This window comes from Ammospiza caudacuta, chromosome 31 (genome assembly GCF_027887145.1).
Source record: "Ammospiza caudacuta isolate bAmmCau1 chromosome 31, bAmmCau1.pri, whole genome shotgun sequence".
Classification (NCBI taxonomy): domain Eukaryota; kingdom Metazoa; phylum Chordata; class Aves; order Passeriformes; family Passerellidae; genus Ammospiza; species Ammospiza caudacuta.
This window is the reverse complement of record NC_080623.1, coordinates 3,706,508-3,722,426: the sequence shown is the minus strand read 5'-3', so window position 1 is coordinate 3,722,426 and position 15,919 is coordinate 3,706,508. Positions and strand designations below refer to the sequence as shown.

The following is a 15,919-nucleotide window of genomic DNA, read 5'->3' as shown; positions in this document are numbered from 1 at the left end:
TTTTGGGGGATTTGAGGGATTTTGGAGGATTTGGGGGGACGTGGAGCTGGGATTTGGAGGGGATTTCGGGGTTTTGGGGGATTCGGGAGGATCTGGGGATTTGAGGTGATTTGGGGGGGGTTTTGGGGGTCTGACCTGAGCCCCCCACCCCCTAAAGGTGGTCTGCAACACCTCAGCCCCCGTGTGGGAGGACGCTTTCCGCTTCTTCCTGCACGACCCCCGCAACCAGGACGTGGATTTCCAGGTGGGACCCCAAAACCTGGCTCTGTGTCACCCCCCAAAACCCCCCAAAATCCCCCAAAATTCTGGGTCTGTGTCCCCCCAAATCCCCCAAAATCCTGGCTCTGTGTCACCCCCCAAAACCCCCAAAATCCTGGGTCTGTGTCCCCCAAAATCCTGGGTCTGTGTCACCCCCCAAAATCCCCCAAATCCCCCCAAAATCCTGGGTCTGTGTCCCCCCAAATCCCCCCAAACCCCCGTCCTGTGTCCTTCCCAAACTTTCCATCTTCCCCCTCTTTCCCCCCACGATTTTTTTTACCCCCTTCCCCTTCTTTCTGTCTCTCTTTTCCATCCCCCATTTTCTCCTATTTCCCCCCTTTTTTCCTCATTTTCTCCCTTTTCCCCCTATTTCTCCCTTTTTTCCCCCACATTTTTTTCCTCTTTTCCCCCCCCCTCTTTTCCCCCCAATTTCCCCCCTTTTTTCCCTCTTCCCCCCCCCCATTTTTCCCTCTTTTCCCCCCACATCTTTCCCACCTTCCCCCCATTTCCCCCCCCTTTTCCCCCCTTTTTCCCCCCAATTTCCCCCCCCATTTTCCCTCTTTTCCCCCACATCTTTCCACCTTCCCCCCATTTTCCCCCACCTTTTTCCCCCTTTTGCCCCCTTTTTCCCCCAATTTCCCCCCTTTTTTCCCTCTTTCCCCCCCCCATTTTTCTCTCTTTTCCCCCCACATCTTTCCCACCTTCCCCCCATTTTCCCCCACCTTTTTCCTCCCACTTTCCCTCCAATTTCCCCACCTTTTTTTCCCCTAATTTTCCCCTTTTCCCCCCCACCTTTTTCCCCCTTCACCCTCCTCCTTTCCCCCTTTTTTCCCCCTCCTTTCCCCCCATTTTCCCTTTCTCCCCCCATTTTTCCCCACCTTTTCCCCTCCTTTCCCCCTTTTCTCCCCCTATTTTTCCCCCTCCTTTCCCCCTCTCCCCCCCCATTTTCCCCTTTTTTTCCCCCAGCTTTTTTCCTCATTTCCCCCAATTTCCCTCCCTTTTCCTCCCCTCCTTTCCCCCCTTTTTCCCTCAATTTTCCCCCCCTTTCCCCCCACCATTTTCACCCTCATTTTCCCTCTCCTTTTCCCTCTTTTCCCCCCATTTTCCCCGCAGCTTTTCCCCCCATTTTTGCCCCATATTCCCCTTTTCACCCCCCTTTTCTGCCCCAAATTTCCCCCCTTTTTTCCACCATCTTTCCCCCCAATTTCCCTCCCTTTTTTCTCCTCCTTTCCCCCATTCCCCCGCCAGTTTTCCCCATTTCCTCCCATTTTCACACCCATTTTCCCCCTTTTTTCCCCAATTTCCCCCATTTTCCCCCCTTTTCCCCCATTTTCCCCCCCTTTTTCCCCCCAATTTCCCCTTTTCACCCCCCTTTTCTGCCCCAAATTTCCACCATCTTTCCCCCCCAATTTCCCTCCCTTTTTTCTCCTCCTTTCCCCATTCCCCCCCCAGTTTTCCCCATTTCCTCCCATTTTCACCCCCATTCCCCCCTTTTTCCCCTTTTTCCCCCCATTTTCGCCCCCCTATTCTGCCCCAAATTTCCCCCCTTTTTTCCACCCTCTTCCCCCCCAATTTCCCTCCCTTTTTTTCTCCTCCTTTCCCCCATTCCCCCCCTTTTTTCCCCATTTGCTCCCATTTTCACCCCCATTTTCCCCCCTTTTCCCCTCTTTTCCCCCCCATTTTCGCCCCAAATTTCCCCTTTTCCCCCCCCTTTTCTGCCCCAAATTTCCCCCTTTTTTCCACCATCTTTCCCCCCAATTTCCCTCCCTTTTTTCTCCTCCTTTCCCCCCTTTTTCCCCCTCATTTTCACCCCCCCTTTTCCCCCCTTTTTTTCCCCTCTTTTTCCTCCCATTTTCACCCCCATTTCCCCCCCTTTTTCCCCCTCATTTTCACCCCCCTTTTCCCCCTTTTTTCCCCTCTTTTTCCCCCAATTTCCCCTTTTCACCCCCCTTTTCTGCCCCAAAATTTCCACCATCTTTCCCCCCAATTTCCCTCCTTTTTTCTCCTCCTTTCCCCCATTCCCCCCGCCAGTTTTCCCCATTTCCTCCCATTTTCACACCCATTTTCCCCCCATTTTCCCCCCTTTTTTCCCCTCTTTTTCCTCCCATTTTCACCCCCATTTCCCCCCTTTTTCCCCCCCATTTTCCCCTTTTCACCCCCCTTTTCTGGCCCCAATTTCCCCCCCTTTTTTCCACCATCTTTCCCCCCAACCCCCTTTTTCTCCCCCTTTTTTCCCCCTCATTTTCACCCCCCTTTTCCCCCTTTTTTTCCCCTCTTTTTCCCCCAATTTCCCCTTTTCACCCCCCTTTTCTGCCCCAAAATTTCCACCATCTTTCCCCCCCAATTTCCCTCCCTTTTTTCTCCTCCTTTCCCCCATTCCCCCCGCCAGTTTTCCCCATTTCCTCCCATTTTCACACCCATTTCCCCCCCTTTTTCCCCTTTTCACCCCCCCTTTTCTGGCCCCAATTTCCCCCCCCTTTTTCCACCCTCTTTCCCCCCCAATTTCCCTCCCTTTTTTCTCTTCTCCTTTCCCCCCATCCCCCCCAGTTTTCCCCATTTCCTCCTATTTTTCCCCCTCATTTTCCCCCCTTTTCCCCCCTCTTTTTCCTCCTCATTTTCACCCCCATTTTCCCCCCCTTTTTCCCCCATTTCCTCCCATTTTCACCCCCATTTTCCCCCATTTCCCCCCATTTTCACCCCAATTTTCCCCTTTCACCCCCATTTTTCCCCAATTTCCCTCCCTTTTTTCTCCTCCTTTCCCTGATCCCCCACCCCGTTTTCCCATTTCCTCCTATTTTCCCCCCCATTTTCCCCCCATTTCCCCCCATTTTTCCCGCATTTCCCCCCCTTTTTTCCCCATTTCCTCCCATTTTCACCCCCATTTCCCTCCATTTCCCCCCCATTTTCACCCCAATTTTCCCCTTTCACCCCCATTTTTCCCCAATTTCCCTCCCTTTTTTCTCCTCCTTTCCCCCATTCCCCCTGCCAGTTTTCCCCATTTCCTCCCATTTTCACCCTCATTTTCCCCCCCTTTCCCCCCATTTTTCCCCAATTCCCCCCCCCTTTTTTCCACCCTCTTTCCCCCCCAATTTCCCTCCCTTTTTTCTCCTCCTTTCCCCTGATCCCCCGCCCCGTTTTCCCCATTTCCTCCTATTTTCCCCCCCCATTTTCCCCCCATTTTCCCCCCCATTTTTCCCGCGTTTCCCCCCCTTTTTTCCCCATTTCCTCCCATTTTCACCCTCATTTTCCCCCCCTTTCCCCCCATTTTTCCCCAATTCCCCCCCCCTTTTTTCCACCCTCTTTCCCCCCCAATTTCCGTCCCTTTTTTCTCCTCCTTTCCCCCCATCCCCCCCAGTTTTCCCCATTTCCTCCTATTTTTCCCCCTCATTTTCCCCCCTTTTTCCCCCTCTTTTTCCCCCTCATTTTCACCCCCATTTCCCCCCCATTTTCACCCCAATTTTCCCCTTTCACCCCCATTTTTCCCCAATTTCCCTCCCTTTTTTCTCCTCCTTTCCCCTGATCCCCCACCCCGTTTTCCCCATTTCCTCCTATTTTCCCCCCCATTTTCCCCCCATTTCCCCCCCATTTTTCCCGCGTTTCCCCCCCTTTTTTCCCCATTTCCTCCCATTTTCACCCCCATTTCCCCCCCTTTCCCCCCATTTTTCCCCAATTCCCCCCCCCTTTTTTCCACCCTCTTTCCCCCCCAATTTCCGTCCCTTTTTTCTCCTCCTTTCCCCTGATCCCCCGCCCCGTTTTCCCCATTTCCTCCTATTTTCCCCCCCCATTTTCCCCCCATTTCCCCCCCATTTTTCCCGCATTTCCCCCCCTTTTTTCCCCATTTCCTCCCATTTTCACCCCCATTTCCCTCCATTTCCCCCCCATTTTCACCCCAATTTTCCCCTTTCACCCCCATTTTTCCCCAATTTCCCTCCCTTTTTTCTCCTCCTTTCCCCCATTCCCCCTGCCAGTTTTCCCCATTTCCTCCCATTTTCACCCCCATTTTCCCCCCATTTCCCCCCATTTTTCCCCAATTCCCCCCCCTTTTTTCCACCCTCTTTCCCCCCCAATTTCCCTCCCTTTTTTCTCCTCCTTTCCCCTGATCCCCCGCCCCGTTTTCCCCATTTCCTCCTATTTTCCCCCCCCCATTTTCCCCCCATTTTCCCCCCATTTTTCCCGCACTTCCCCCCCATTTCCCCCCATTTTCCCCCTTTTTTCCCCCAAATTTCCCCCAAATGTCCCCGCAGGTGAAGGACGACCCCCGGCAGTCCCCGCTGGGCTCTCTGTCGCTGCCTCTGTCGCGATTGCTGCTGTCGCCGTCGCTGTCGCTGTCGGGGCCGTTCCCGCTGCAGCGCTCGGGGCCGGGGGCGCGGCTGCACCTGCAGATGGAGCTCCGGGTGACCGGCGGGATTTTTTGGGGTTTTTTGGGGGGGTTTAGGGATTTTTTGGGGTTTTGGAGGTTTGGGGGAGTTTGGGGTTTTTGGGGGTTTTGGGGGGTTGGGGTTTGTGGGGTTTTTTGGGGGGTTTTGGGGCTCTGGGTGAGGAGGGGGCTCCAGGGGGTTTTGGGGGGTTTTGGGTTTTTGGGGGTTGTGGGGGGTTTTGGGGGATTTGGGGAGTTTGGGGTTTTTTTGGGGGTTTTGAGGTGGGATTTTTTGGGGTTTTTGGGGGTTTTGGGGGGGGTTTGGGTTTTTGGGGGTTGTGGGGTTTTTTGGGGGGTTTTGGGGCTCCAGGTGAGGAGGGGGCTCTGGGGGGTTTTGGGGGGTTTTGGGTTTTTTGGGGTTGTGGGGGGTTTGGGGGGATTTGGGGGTTTTTGAGGCTTTTTGGGGAGATTTCGGGTTTTTGGGGGGTTTTGGGTTTTTTTTGGGGGGGTTAGGGATTTTTTGGGGTTTTGGAGGTTTGGGGGAGTTTGGGGGGTTTGGGGGTTTTGGGGGGTTGGGGTTTGTGGGTGTGGGTTTTGGGGGGTTTTGGGGGTTTTGGGGCTCTGGGGTGAGGAGGGGGCTCCAGGGGGTTTTGGGTTTTTTGGGTTGTGTGGGGGTTTTGAGGGATTTGGGGAGTTTGGGGTTTTTTTGGGGGGTTTTGAGGTGGGATTTTTTGGGGTTTTTGGGGGTTTTGGGGGGGGTTTGGGTTTTTGGGGGTTGTGGGGTTTTTTGGGGGGTTTTGGGGCTCCAGGTGAGGAGGGGGCTCTGGGGGGTTTTGGGGGGTTTTGGGTTTTTTGGGGTTGTGGGGGGTTTGGGGGGATTTGGGGGTTTTTGAGGCTTTTTGGGGAGATTTCGGGTTTTTGGGGGGTTTTGGGTTTTTTTGGGGGGGTTAGGGATTTTTTGGGTTTTGGAGGTTTGGGGGAGTTTGGGGTTTTTGGGGGTTTTGGGGGGTTGGGGTTTGTGGGGTTTTTTTGGGGGGTTTTGGGGGGTTTTGGGGCTCTGGGTGAGGAGGGGGCTCCAGGGGGTTTTGGGTTTTTTGGGGTGTGGGGGGGTTTTGAGGGATTTGGGGAGTTTGGGGTTTTTTGGAGGTTTTGAGGTGGGATTTTTTGGGGTTTTGGGGGGGTTTTGGGTTTTGGGGGTTGTGGGGTTTTTTGGGGGATTTTGGGGGTTTTTGGGCTCTGGGTGAGGAGGGGGCTCTGGGGGGTTTTGGGGGATTTTGGGTTTTTTGGGGTTGTGGGGGGTTTTGTGGGATTTGGGGAGTTTGGGGGTTTTGAGGTGGGTTTGGGGTTTTTGGGGGTTTTGGGGGGGTTTTGGGGGTTGTGGGGTTTTTTGGGGGGTTTTGGGGGTTTTTGGGCTCTGGGTGAGGAGGGGGCTTCAGGGGGTTTTGGGTTTTTGGGGGTTGTGGGGGATTTTGGGGGACTTGGGGAGTTTGGGGTTTTTTGGGGGAGATTTCAGGTTTTTGGGGGTTTTGAGGTGGGTTTGGGGTTTTTGGGGGTTTGGGATTTTGGGGGGACTTTGGGGGGATATTGGGGGGCTTTGGGGTTGTGGGGGTTTTGGGAATTTGTTTTGGGTTTTTTGGGGAGTTTTGGGAGCTTTGGGGGTTTTGAGGGGGTTTGGGAGTTTTGGCGGGGTTTGGGGGGTTTTGGAGGGATTTAAGGGTTTCGGAGGTTTTTGGCGAGTTTGGGGGTTTTTGGGCTCCAGGTGAGGAGGGGGCTCCGGGGGGGTTTGGAGGAGGTTTGGGAGTTTTGGGGTGTTTGTGGGGTTTTGGGGGTTTGTGGGGTTTTAGAGGTTTGGGGGGGGTTGGGGTTTTCAGAGGTTTTTGGGGTTTTGGAGTGGGTTTGGGAGTTTTTGAGGGGTTTTGGGGTATTTTGGGGTTTTTGGGGGTTTTTTTGAGGGGTTTTTGGGGTCCCTCTGACCCTCACCCACCCTCCCACCCCAGGTGCTGTTCCCGGAGCCCCCCGAGCCCGGCGCGGCCGCCCCGGCACAGGCGGAGCCCCCCAAAAGCGACACCGAGGGAGCCCCCCCCAGACCGAGCCAGGCCGGGCCCGACCCCCGCGCCGGCACCGAGGTGGGGAGGGGTCTTGGGGGGTCTTGGGGAGGGGGTCTTAGGGGGGTTATGGGGGTCCTGGGGGGGTTATGGGGGTAAGAATGGGGGTCCTGGGGGGGTCTTGTGGGGTTCTGGGGGTGAGAATGGCGATTCTGGGAGCTCCTGAGGGTGAGGATGGGGGTCAGAGATTTTGGGGAGGGGTCCCTGGGAGTGTCTTAGGTGGTCCTGGGGGGTCCCGGTGGTCCCGGGGGCTGTCCGTGAGGGGTTCAGGGCTGTGTCCGTGGGTCTGTCCGGGGCTGTGTCCGTGGGTCTGTCCGGTCATTCCCCGTTCTCCCCGGTTCCCAGCGGGTGCTGCGGGTGCACCTCCTGGAGGCCGCGGCCCTCATGGCCAAGGACCAGCGGCTCGGGGAGTCCCGGTGGCCCGCGGGGGTTCAGGGCTGTCCGTGAGGGGTTCAGGGCTGTGTCCGTGGGTCTGTCCGGTCATTCCCCGTTCTCCCCGGTTCCCAGCGGGTGCTGCGGGCGCACCTCCTGGAGGCCGCGGCCCTCATGGCCAAGGACCAGCGGCTCGGAGAGTCCCGGTGCCCCGCGGGGGTTCAGGGCTGTCTGTGAGGGGTTCAGGGCTGTGTCCGTGGGTCTGTCCGGTCCGTCCCTCACCTCCCGGTGTTCCCGGTATTCCCGGTTTGTCCCCATTCCCAGCGGGTGCTGCGGGTGCACCTCCTGGAGGCCGAGGCCCTCATGGCCAAGGACCAGCGGCTCGGGGAGTCCCGGTGCTCCCGGTGCTGCCGGGGGGATTCAGGGCTGTGTCCGTGAGGGGTTCAGGGCTGTGTCCGTGGGTCTGTCCGGTCCCTCCCTCACCTCCCGGTGTCCCCGGTGTGTTCCCGGTTCCCAGCGGGTGCTGCGGGTGCACCTCCTCGCGGCCGCGGCCCTCATAGCCAAGGACCAGCGGCTCGGGGAGTCCCGGTGGCCCGCGGGGGTTCAGGGCTGTCCGTGAGGGGTTCAGGGCTGTGTCCGTGGGTCTGTCCGGGGCTGTGTCCGTGGGTCTGTCCGGGGCTGTGTCCGTGGGTCTGTCCGGTCATTCCCCGTTCTCCCCGGTTCCCAGCGGGTGCTGCGGGTGCACCTCCTGGAGGCCGAGGCCCTCATAGCCAAGGACCAGCGGCTCGGGGGCCTCGTCCGCGGCCGCTCCGACCCCTACGCCCAGGTGCGGGCGGGCGGGAGCCGCTTCCGCAGCCGCGTCATAAAGGAGGAGCTGAACCCGCGCTGGAACGAGAGCTACGAGGTAAACTGAGGCACGGGACAGGGGAAACTGAGGCACGGCACCGGGACAGGGGAAACTGAGGCACGGCAGAGGGGAAACTGAGGCACGGGGAAACTGAGGCACGGCACAGGGGAAACTGAGGCACGGCACAGGGAAACTGAGGCACGGGGAAACTGAGGCACGGCACAGGGAAACTGAGGGAAACTGAGGGGAAAGGGAAACTGATGCATGGCACTGGGACAGGGGAAACTGAGGCACGACACAGGGAAACTGAGGGAAACTGAGGCACGGCACCGGGGAAAACTGAGGGAAACTGAGGGGAAAGGGAAACTGATGCACGGCACCGGGACAGGGGAAACTGAGGCACAGCACCCAGGGAAACTGAGGGAAACTGAGGCACGGCACCGGGAAACTGAGGCATGGGGAAACTGAGGCATGGCACCCAGGGAAACTGAGGGAAACTGAGGCACGGCACACAGGGAAACTGAGGCACGGCACAGGAAACACCCATCGACATCAAACAACTAAACACGAATATTAAAACATTAATTAACATAATTAAATACCAGTATTAAACCCTTCAACACCCCAATATCACCATCAATAATTTGAATTTTGCTCCCCCAGGTGATCGTGGACGATGTCCCCGGGCAGGACGTGGAGTTCGAGCTCTTTGACAAAGACATCGACAAGGACGATTTCCTGGGCAGGTGGGGAAGTTTTGGGGGGTTTGAAAAGGCATTGGGGGAATTTTTGGGGGTCTGGAGGGGATTTGGGGGAATTTTTGGGGGGCGTGGAAGGGATTCGGGAGGGTCTGAGGGGTTTTGGGGGAGTTTTGGGGGGTCCAGATGGGATTTGGGGGAATTTTTGGGGGTCTGGAGGGGATTTTGGGGAATATTTGGGGGGCGTGGAAGGGATTCGGGAGGGTCTGAGGGGTTTTGAGGGGGTTTTGGGGGATCCAGATGGGATTTGGGGGGAATTTTTTGGGGGGCTGGAGGGGATTTGGGGGAATTTTTGGGGGTCTGGAGGGGATTTTGGGGAGTATTTTGGGGGGCGTGGAAGGGATTCGGGAGGGGTCTGAGGGGTTTTGGGGGGTCCTGACGGGATTTGGGGGGAATTTTTGGGGGTCTGGAGGGGATTTGGGGGAATTTTTGGGGGTCTGGAGGGGATTTGGGGAATATTTGGGGGGCATGGAAGGGATTTGGGAGGGTCTGAGGGATTTTGGGGGGTCCAGATGGGATTTGGGGGAATTTTTGGGGGTCTGGACGGGATTTGGGGGAATATTTGGGGGGCGTGGAAGGGATTCGGGAGGGTCTGAGGGGTTTTGGGGGAGTTTTGGGGCGTCCAGACAGAATTTGGGGGAATTTTTGGGGGTCTGGAGGGGATTTTGGGGAGTATTTTGGGGGGCGTGGAAGGGATTCGGGAGGGTCTGAGGGGTTTTGGGGGGTCCAGATGGGATTTGGGGGAATTTTTGGGGGTCTGGAGGGGATTTGGGGAATATTTGGGGGGCATGGAAGGGATTTGGGAGGGTCTGAGGGATTTTGGGGGGTCCAGATGGGATTTGGGGGAATTTTTGGGGGTCTGGACGGGATTTGGGGGGAATTTTTGGGGGTCTGCAGGGGATTTTGGGGGTGTGGAAGGGATTCAGGAGGGTCTGAGGGGTTTTGGGGGTCCAGACGGGATTTGGGGGAATTTTTGGGGGTCTGGAGGGGATTTTGGGGAATTTTTGGGGGGTCTGGAGGAATTTTTGGGGTTTTGGTGGGGAGGTTTTGGGGGATTTTCTGGGTTTTGGGGATTTGGGGGTTTTCTTGAGGGGGGTTGGGAGGTTTTTAGGGGGTTTTGGGGTTTTTTTTGGGGGTCTCAGCTCGTTCTCCCCCCAGGTGCAAGGTGCCCCTGAAGAGGGTCCTGAGCAGCCGCGTTGTGGACGAGGTGAGGAGGGGGTTTTATTTGGGGAGGGGTCTCACCCAGGGGGGTTTATCAAGGGAAGGGCTTGGCTTGGGAGGGTCTCAAGAGGTGGGGGTCTCACCGATGGGGGGGTCTCAAGGAGTGGGAGGGGTCTCATCAGTTTGGGGGGGGGGGTCTCACAAAGTGAGGAGGGGTCTCATGGATTGGGGGGGGGGGTCTCATTGATGTGGGTGGGTCACACGAATTGAGGGGGGGTCTCACCAATGGGGGTCTCAAGGAGTGGGAGGGGTCTCATCAGTTTGGGGGGGGGGTCTCACAAAGTGAGGAGGGGTCTCATTGATGTGGGGGGGTCGCACGAATTGAGGGGGGGTCTCACCAATGGGGGTCTCAAGGAGTGGGAGGGGTCTGACAAAGGGGGGGGGTCTCACAAAGTGAGGAGGGGTCTCACAAAGTGAGTGGGGGTCTCACAAAGTAAGTGGGGGTCTCACAAAGTGAGGAGGGGTCTCATGGATTGGGGAGGGGTCTCATTGATGTGGGGGGGTCGCACGAATTGAGGGGGGGTCTCACTGATATGGGGAGGGTCTCTCAGACTGGGGGGTCTCATGGATTGAGGGGGGGTCTTGTGGATATGAGGGGGGGTCTCACAAAGTGGGGAGGGGTCTCTCAGACCGGGGGGGTCTCAGGGATTGGGGAGGGGTCTCACAGACTGAGGGGGGTCTCACAGACTGAGGGGGGGTCTCACAAAGTGAGGAGGGGTCTCATGGATTGGGGGGGGGTCTCATTGATGTGGGGGGGGTCGCACGAATTGAGGGGGGGTCTCACTGATATGGGGAGGGTCTCATGGATTGAGGGGGGGTCTTGTGGATATGGGGGGGGTCTCACAAAGTGGGGAGGGGTCTCTCAGACCGGGGGGGTCTCAGGGATTGGGGAGGGGTCTCACAGACTGAGGGGGGGTCTCACAAAGTGAGTGGGGGTCTCGCCCCCCCCCCCCAGTGGCTGCCCCTCCAGGACGTTCGCTCGGGGCGGCTCCACGTGCGCCTGGAGAGCCTCGAGCCGCGGCCCAGCCCGGAGCTGCTGGACAGGGTACGGACCCCAGACCCAAAACAGGGACCCCAGACCCAAAACAGGGACCCCAGACCCATCCTACAGACCCCAAATCCCCTCCCCATGGAACCCCAACCCACCCTGCAAACCCCATCCCCATTGATCCAGAGCCTCGACCCACGGCCCAGCCCGAAGCTGCTGGACAGGGTACGGACCCCAGACCCAAAACAGGGACCCCAGACCCATTACAGAGACCCCAAATCCATCCCCATGGACCCCAAACCCCATCCCCAAAAACCCCAAACCCACCGACCCCAAACCCCATGGACCCCAAAGCCTCGAACCACGGCCCAGCCTGGAGCTGCTGGACAGGGTACGGACCCCAGACCCAAAACAGAGACCCCAAATCCATCCCTACAGACCCCAGACTCATCCTACAGACCCCAGACCCATCCCAGGGACTCCAGACCCATCCTACAGACCCCAGACCCATCCTACAGACCCCAGACCCATTTACCCCATGGACTCCAGACCCACTGACCCCAGACCCACTTACCCCAAATCCCCTCCCCATGGATCCCCCAACCCATCCCTACAGACCCCCAACCCACCCCAGAGACCCCAGACCCCTCCCGGGGGTCTCCCCGTCCCAGTACGACCCCCGACCCACCCAAACCCCCCTCCCCACAAACCCCAAACCCCTCCCACAGATGCCAAACCCCAAACCCACCGACCCCAAACCCGGTTCCCCCCTCCTGCCCCATTCTCCTCTCCCCAGCCCCGCCCTCCCGGGGGTCTCCCCACCCCTGTGAGACCCCCGACCCACCCAAACCCCCTCCCCCACGAACACCAGACCCATCCCATGGTCCCCAAATCCGTCCCCAGAGACCCCAAATCCCCTCGCCGCAGTCCCCAAACCCCCTCCTAAAATCCCCCCGTTCTCCTCTCCCAATCCCTTCCCTCCCGGGCGTCTCCCCGCCCCTGTGAGACCCCCGACCCACCCCTGCAGACCCCCAATCCCCTCCCCACAAAGCTCCAAATCCCCTCCTACAGCCCCCAAACCCCCAACCCACAGACCCAAACCCCGCCCCATCCCTTTCCCCCCATTCTCTGCCCCCCATCCCCGCCCTCCCGGGGGTCTCCCCGCCCCTGTGAGACCCCCGACCCACCCAAACCCCCTCCCCACGAACACCAGACCCCTCCCGTGGTCCCCAAATCCATCCCCAGAGACCCCAAACCCCCTCCTAAAAACCCCATACCCTTTCCCCCCATTCTCCTCTCCCAATCCCTTCCCTCCCGGGGGTCTCCCCGCCCCTGTGAGACCCCCGACCCACCCAAACCCCCTCCCCACGAACACCAGACCCATCCCATGGTCCCCAAATCCGTCCCCAGAGACCCCAAATCCCCTCGCCGCAGTCCCCAAACCCCCTCCTAAAATCCCCCCGTTCTCCTCTCCCAATCCCTTCCCTCCCGGGGGTCTCCCCGCCCCTGTGAGACCCCGGCCTGGCCCCGGTGAGACCCCCGACCCACCCAAACCCCCCCCCCCAGGTCCTGCACACCAACGCGCTCCTGCAGCCCCCCCGTGGGCCGGAGCTCTCGGCCGCGCTGCTCCGCGTGTACCTGGACCGAGCCGCGGATCTGCCGGTGAGAGAGACCCCAAAATGGCCCAAAATGAGCCCAAAATGTCCCCAAATGTAACCAAATGGCCCCAAAATGGCCCAAAATGGCCCCAAAATGTCCCCAGATATCACCAAAAGGCTCCAAATGGCCCCAAAATGGCCCCAAATGGTCCCAAAATGAACCCAAAATGAACCCAAAATGAACCCAAATGTCCCTAAATGAACCCAAATGTCCCAAAATGGCCCCAAAATGAACCCAAAATGAACCCAAAATGAACCCAAATGTCCCTAAATGAACCCAAATGTCCCAAAATGGCCCCAAAATGGCCCAAAATGAGCCCAAAATGGCCCCAGATGTCACCAAATGGCCCCAAAATGGCCCCAAAATGCCCCCAGATATCACCAAATGGCTCCAAATGGCCCCAAAATGGCCCAAAATGGCCCCAAAATGGTCTCAAAATGGTCCCAGGATGGCCCCAAAATGAACCCAAATGTCCCTGAATGAACCCAAATGTCCCAAAATGGCCCCAAAATGAACCCAAAATGAACCCAAATGTCCCTAAATGAACCCAAATGTCCCAAAATGGCCCCAAAATGAACCCAAATGTCCCTAAATGAACCCAAATGTCCCAAAATGGCCCCAAAATGGCCCAGAATGACTCCAGAATGGCCCCAAATGTCCCTAAATTAACCCAAATGTCCCAAAATGGCCCCAAAATGTCCCCAGATATCACCAAAAGGCTCCAAATGGCCCCAAAATGGCCCCAAATGGTCCCAAAATGACTCCGAATAGCCCCAAAATGGTCTCAAAATGGCCCCAGGATGGCCCCAAAATGAACCCAAATGTCCCTGAATGAACCCAAATGTCCCAAAATGGCCCCAAAATGAACCCAAAATGAACCCAAAATGAACCCAAATGTCCCAAAATGGCCCCAAAATGAACCCAAAATGAACCCAAAATGAACCCAAAATGAACCCAAATGTCCCTGAATGAACCCAAATGTCCCAAAATGGCCCCAAAATGAACCCAAAATGAACCCAAAATGACCCCAAAATGGCCCCAAATGTCCCTAACTGAACCCAAATGTCCCGAAATGGCCCCAAAATGAACCCAAAATGAACCCAAATGTCCCTGAATGAACCCAAATGTCCCAAAATGACCCCAAAATGTCCCCAAATGTCCCTAACTGAACCCAAATGGCCCCAAAATGGCCCCAAATGGCCCCAAAACGACTCTGAATGGCCCCAAAATGAACCCAAATGTCCCAAAATGGCCCCAGAATGGCCCCAAATGGCCCCAAAATGGCCCAGAATGACTCCAGAATGGCCCCAAAATGGCTCCAAATATCACCAAAAGGCCCCAAAATGGCCCTAGAATGACTCCAGAATGGCCCCAAATGCCCCTAACTGAACCCAAATGTCCCAAAATGGCCCCAAATGTCCCAGAATGGCCCCAGAATGACCCCAAATGGCCCCAAAATGGCCCAGAATGACTCCAGAATGGCCCCAAATGTCCCCAACTGAACCCAAATGGCCCCAAAATGGCCCCAAATGTCCCAAAATGACCCCAGAATGGCCCCAAATGTCCCTAAATGAACCCAAATGTCCCAAAATGGTCCCAGAATGGCCCCAAATGGCCCCACATGAACCTAAAATGTCCCTGAATGTCCCCAAATATCCCTGAATGTCCCCAAAATGTCCCCCAAATGTCCCCAAAAGGTCCCCAAATGAGCCCAGATGAGCCCAAATGAACCCAAAATGTCCCCAGATTGACCACAAGATGTCCCCAAATGACCCCAAAATGTCCCCAAAATGTCCCCAAATGACCCCAAGGTGTCCCCAAATGTCCCCAAAATGTCCCCAAAATGTCCCCCCAGCTCCGGAAGGGCTCCCAGCCGCCCTCAGCCTTCGCCAGCCTGGCCGTGGGCGACGTCACCTTCAGAACCAAGGTGGGGAGGGGGCTCGGGGGGCTCTGGGGGGGGCTCGGGAGGGGTTTGGGGAGGTTCTGGGGGGGGGTCCAGGGGGTCTCTGAGCTCCTCATTGACCCCCCCCCCCCCCCCAGAGCTGCCCCCCCTCCCCGGAGCCCGTGTGGGATGAAGGCTTCTCCTTCCTCATCAGGCGGCCGCACGTGGAGACCCTGGAGCTGCAGGTGTCGGGAATTGGGGAGGGGTCTCACGAATTGGGGGGGGGCGGGTCTCATTGATGGGGATCTCAAAAAGTGGGGGTGGGGGGTCACAAATTGGTGGTGGGGGTCTCACTGCTGGGGGGGGGGGGGTCTCATTGATGGGGATCTCAAAAAGTGGGGGGGGGTCTCATGGGGACGGGAGGGGTCTCATTGATGGGGATCTCAAAAAGTGGGGGGGGGGTCTCATAGAGAGGGGGGGGGGTCACAAATTGGTGGGGGGGGGTCTCATTGCTGGGGTTCTCACGAAATGAGGGTGGGGGTTCTTATCGGTTTGGGAGGGGTCTCACTGATAAGGGAGGGGTCTCATTGAGGGGGGATCCCACGAATTGGGGGGGGGGTCTCATTGAGGGGGGGGGTCTTATTCAGGGGGAGTGTCACAAATTGGGGGTGGGGGTCTCATTGATGGGGGGGTCTCATAGAGAGGAGAGGTCTCACTGAGTGGGGAGGGGTCTCACTGAGGGCGGTGTCTCATGAATTGGGGGGGGTCTCACTGAGTGGGGAGGGGTCTCATTGATGGGGATCTCAAAAAGTGGGGGGGGGGTCACAAATTGGTGGGGGGGGTCTCATTGCTGGGGTTCTCACGAAATGAGGGTGGGGGTTCTTATCGGTTTGGGAGGGGTCTCACTGATAAGGGAGGGGTCTCATTGAGGGGGGATCCCACGAATTGGGGGGGGGTCTCATTGAGGGGGGGGGGGGGTCTTCTTCAGGGGGAGTGTCACAAATTGGGGGGGGGGGGTCTCATTGATGGGGGGGTCTCATAGAGAGGAGAGGTCTCACTGAGTGGGGAGGGGTCTCACTGAGGGCGGTGTCTCATGAATTGGGGGGGGGTCTCATTGAGGGGGGGGGTCTTATTCAGGGGGAGTGTCACAAATTGGGGGAGGGGTCTCATTGATGGGGAGTCTCATAGAGAGGAGAGGTCTCACTGAGTGGGGAGGGGTCTCACTGAGAGGGGTGTCTCATGAATTGGGGGGGGGTCTCACTGATTGGGGAGGGGTCTCATTGATGGGGATCTCAAAAAGTGGGGGGGGGGGTCACAAATTGGTGGGGGGGGTCTCATTGCTGGGGTTCTCACGAAATGAGGGTGGGGGTTCTTATCGGTTTGGGAGGGGTCTCACTGATAAGGGAGGGGTCTCATTGAGGGGGGATCCCACGAATTGGGGGGGGGTCTCATTGAGGGGGGGGGGGGGTCTT

General features: G+C 57.6%; 1 protein-coding gene across 1 annotated transcript in view; it reads left to right on the top strand.

Moving 5' to 3' along the window:
• Window positions 1-15,919, top strand: part of ESYT1 (extended synaptotagmin 1) — a 29,260-nt gene that overhangs the window by 2,138 nt on the left and 11,203 nt on the right. The window contains exons 5-14 of the mRNA XM_058821998.1: window positions 158-244; window positions 4,503-4,652; window positions 6,613-6,741; window positions 7,820-7,996; window positions 8,603-8,685; window positions 9,856-9,904; window positions 10,874-10,963; window positions 12,473-12,568; window positions 14,421-14,492; window positions 14,606-14,692. Coding sequence (XP_058677981.1) covers window positions 158-244; window positions 4,503-4,652; window positions 6,613-6,741; window positions 7,820-7,996; window positions 8,603-8,685; window positions 9,856-9,904; window positions 10,874-10,963; window positions 12,473-12,568; window positions 14,421-14,492; window positions 14,606-14,692 — 1,020 coding nt within the window. The remainder of the gene's footprint in view (window positions 1-157; window positions 245-4,502; window positions 4,653-6,612; window positions 6,742-7,819; window positions 7,997-8,602; window positions 8,686-9,855; window positions 9,905-10,873; window positions 10,964-12,472; window positions 12,569-14,420; window positions 14,493-14,605; window positions 14,693-15,919) is intronic.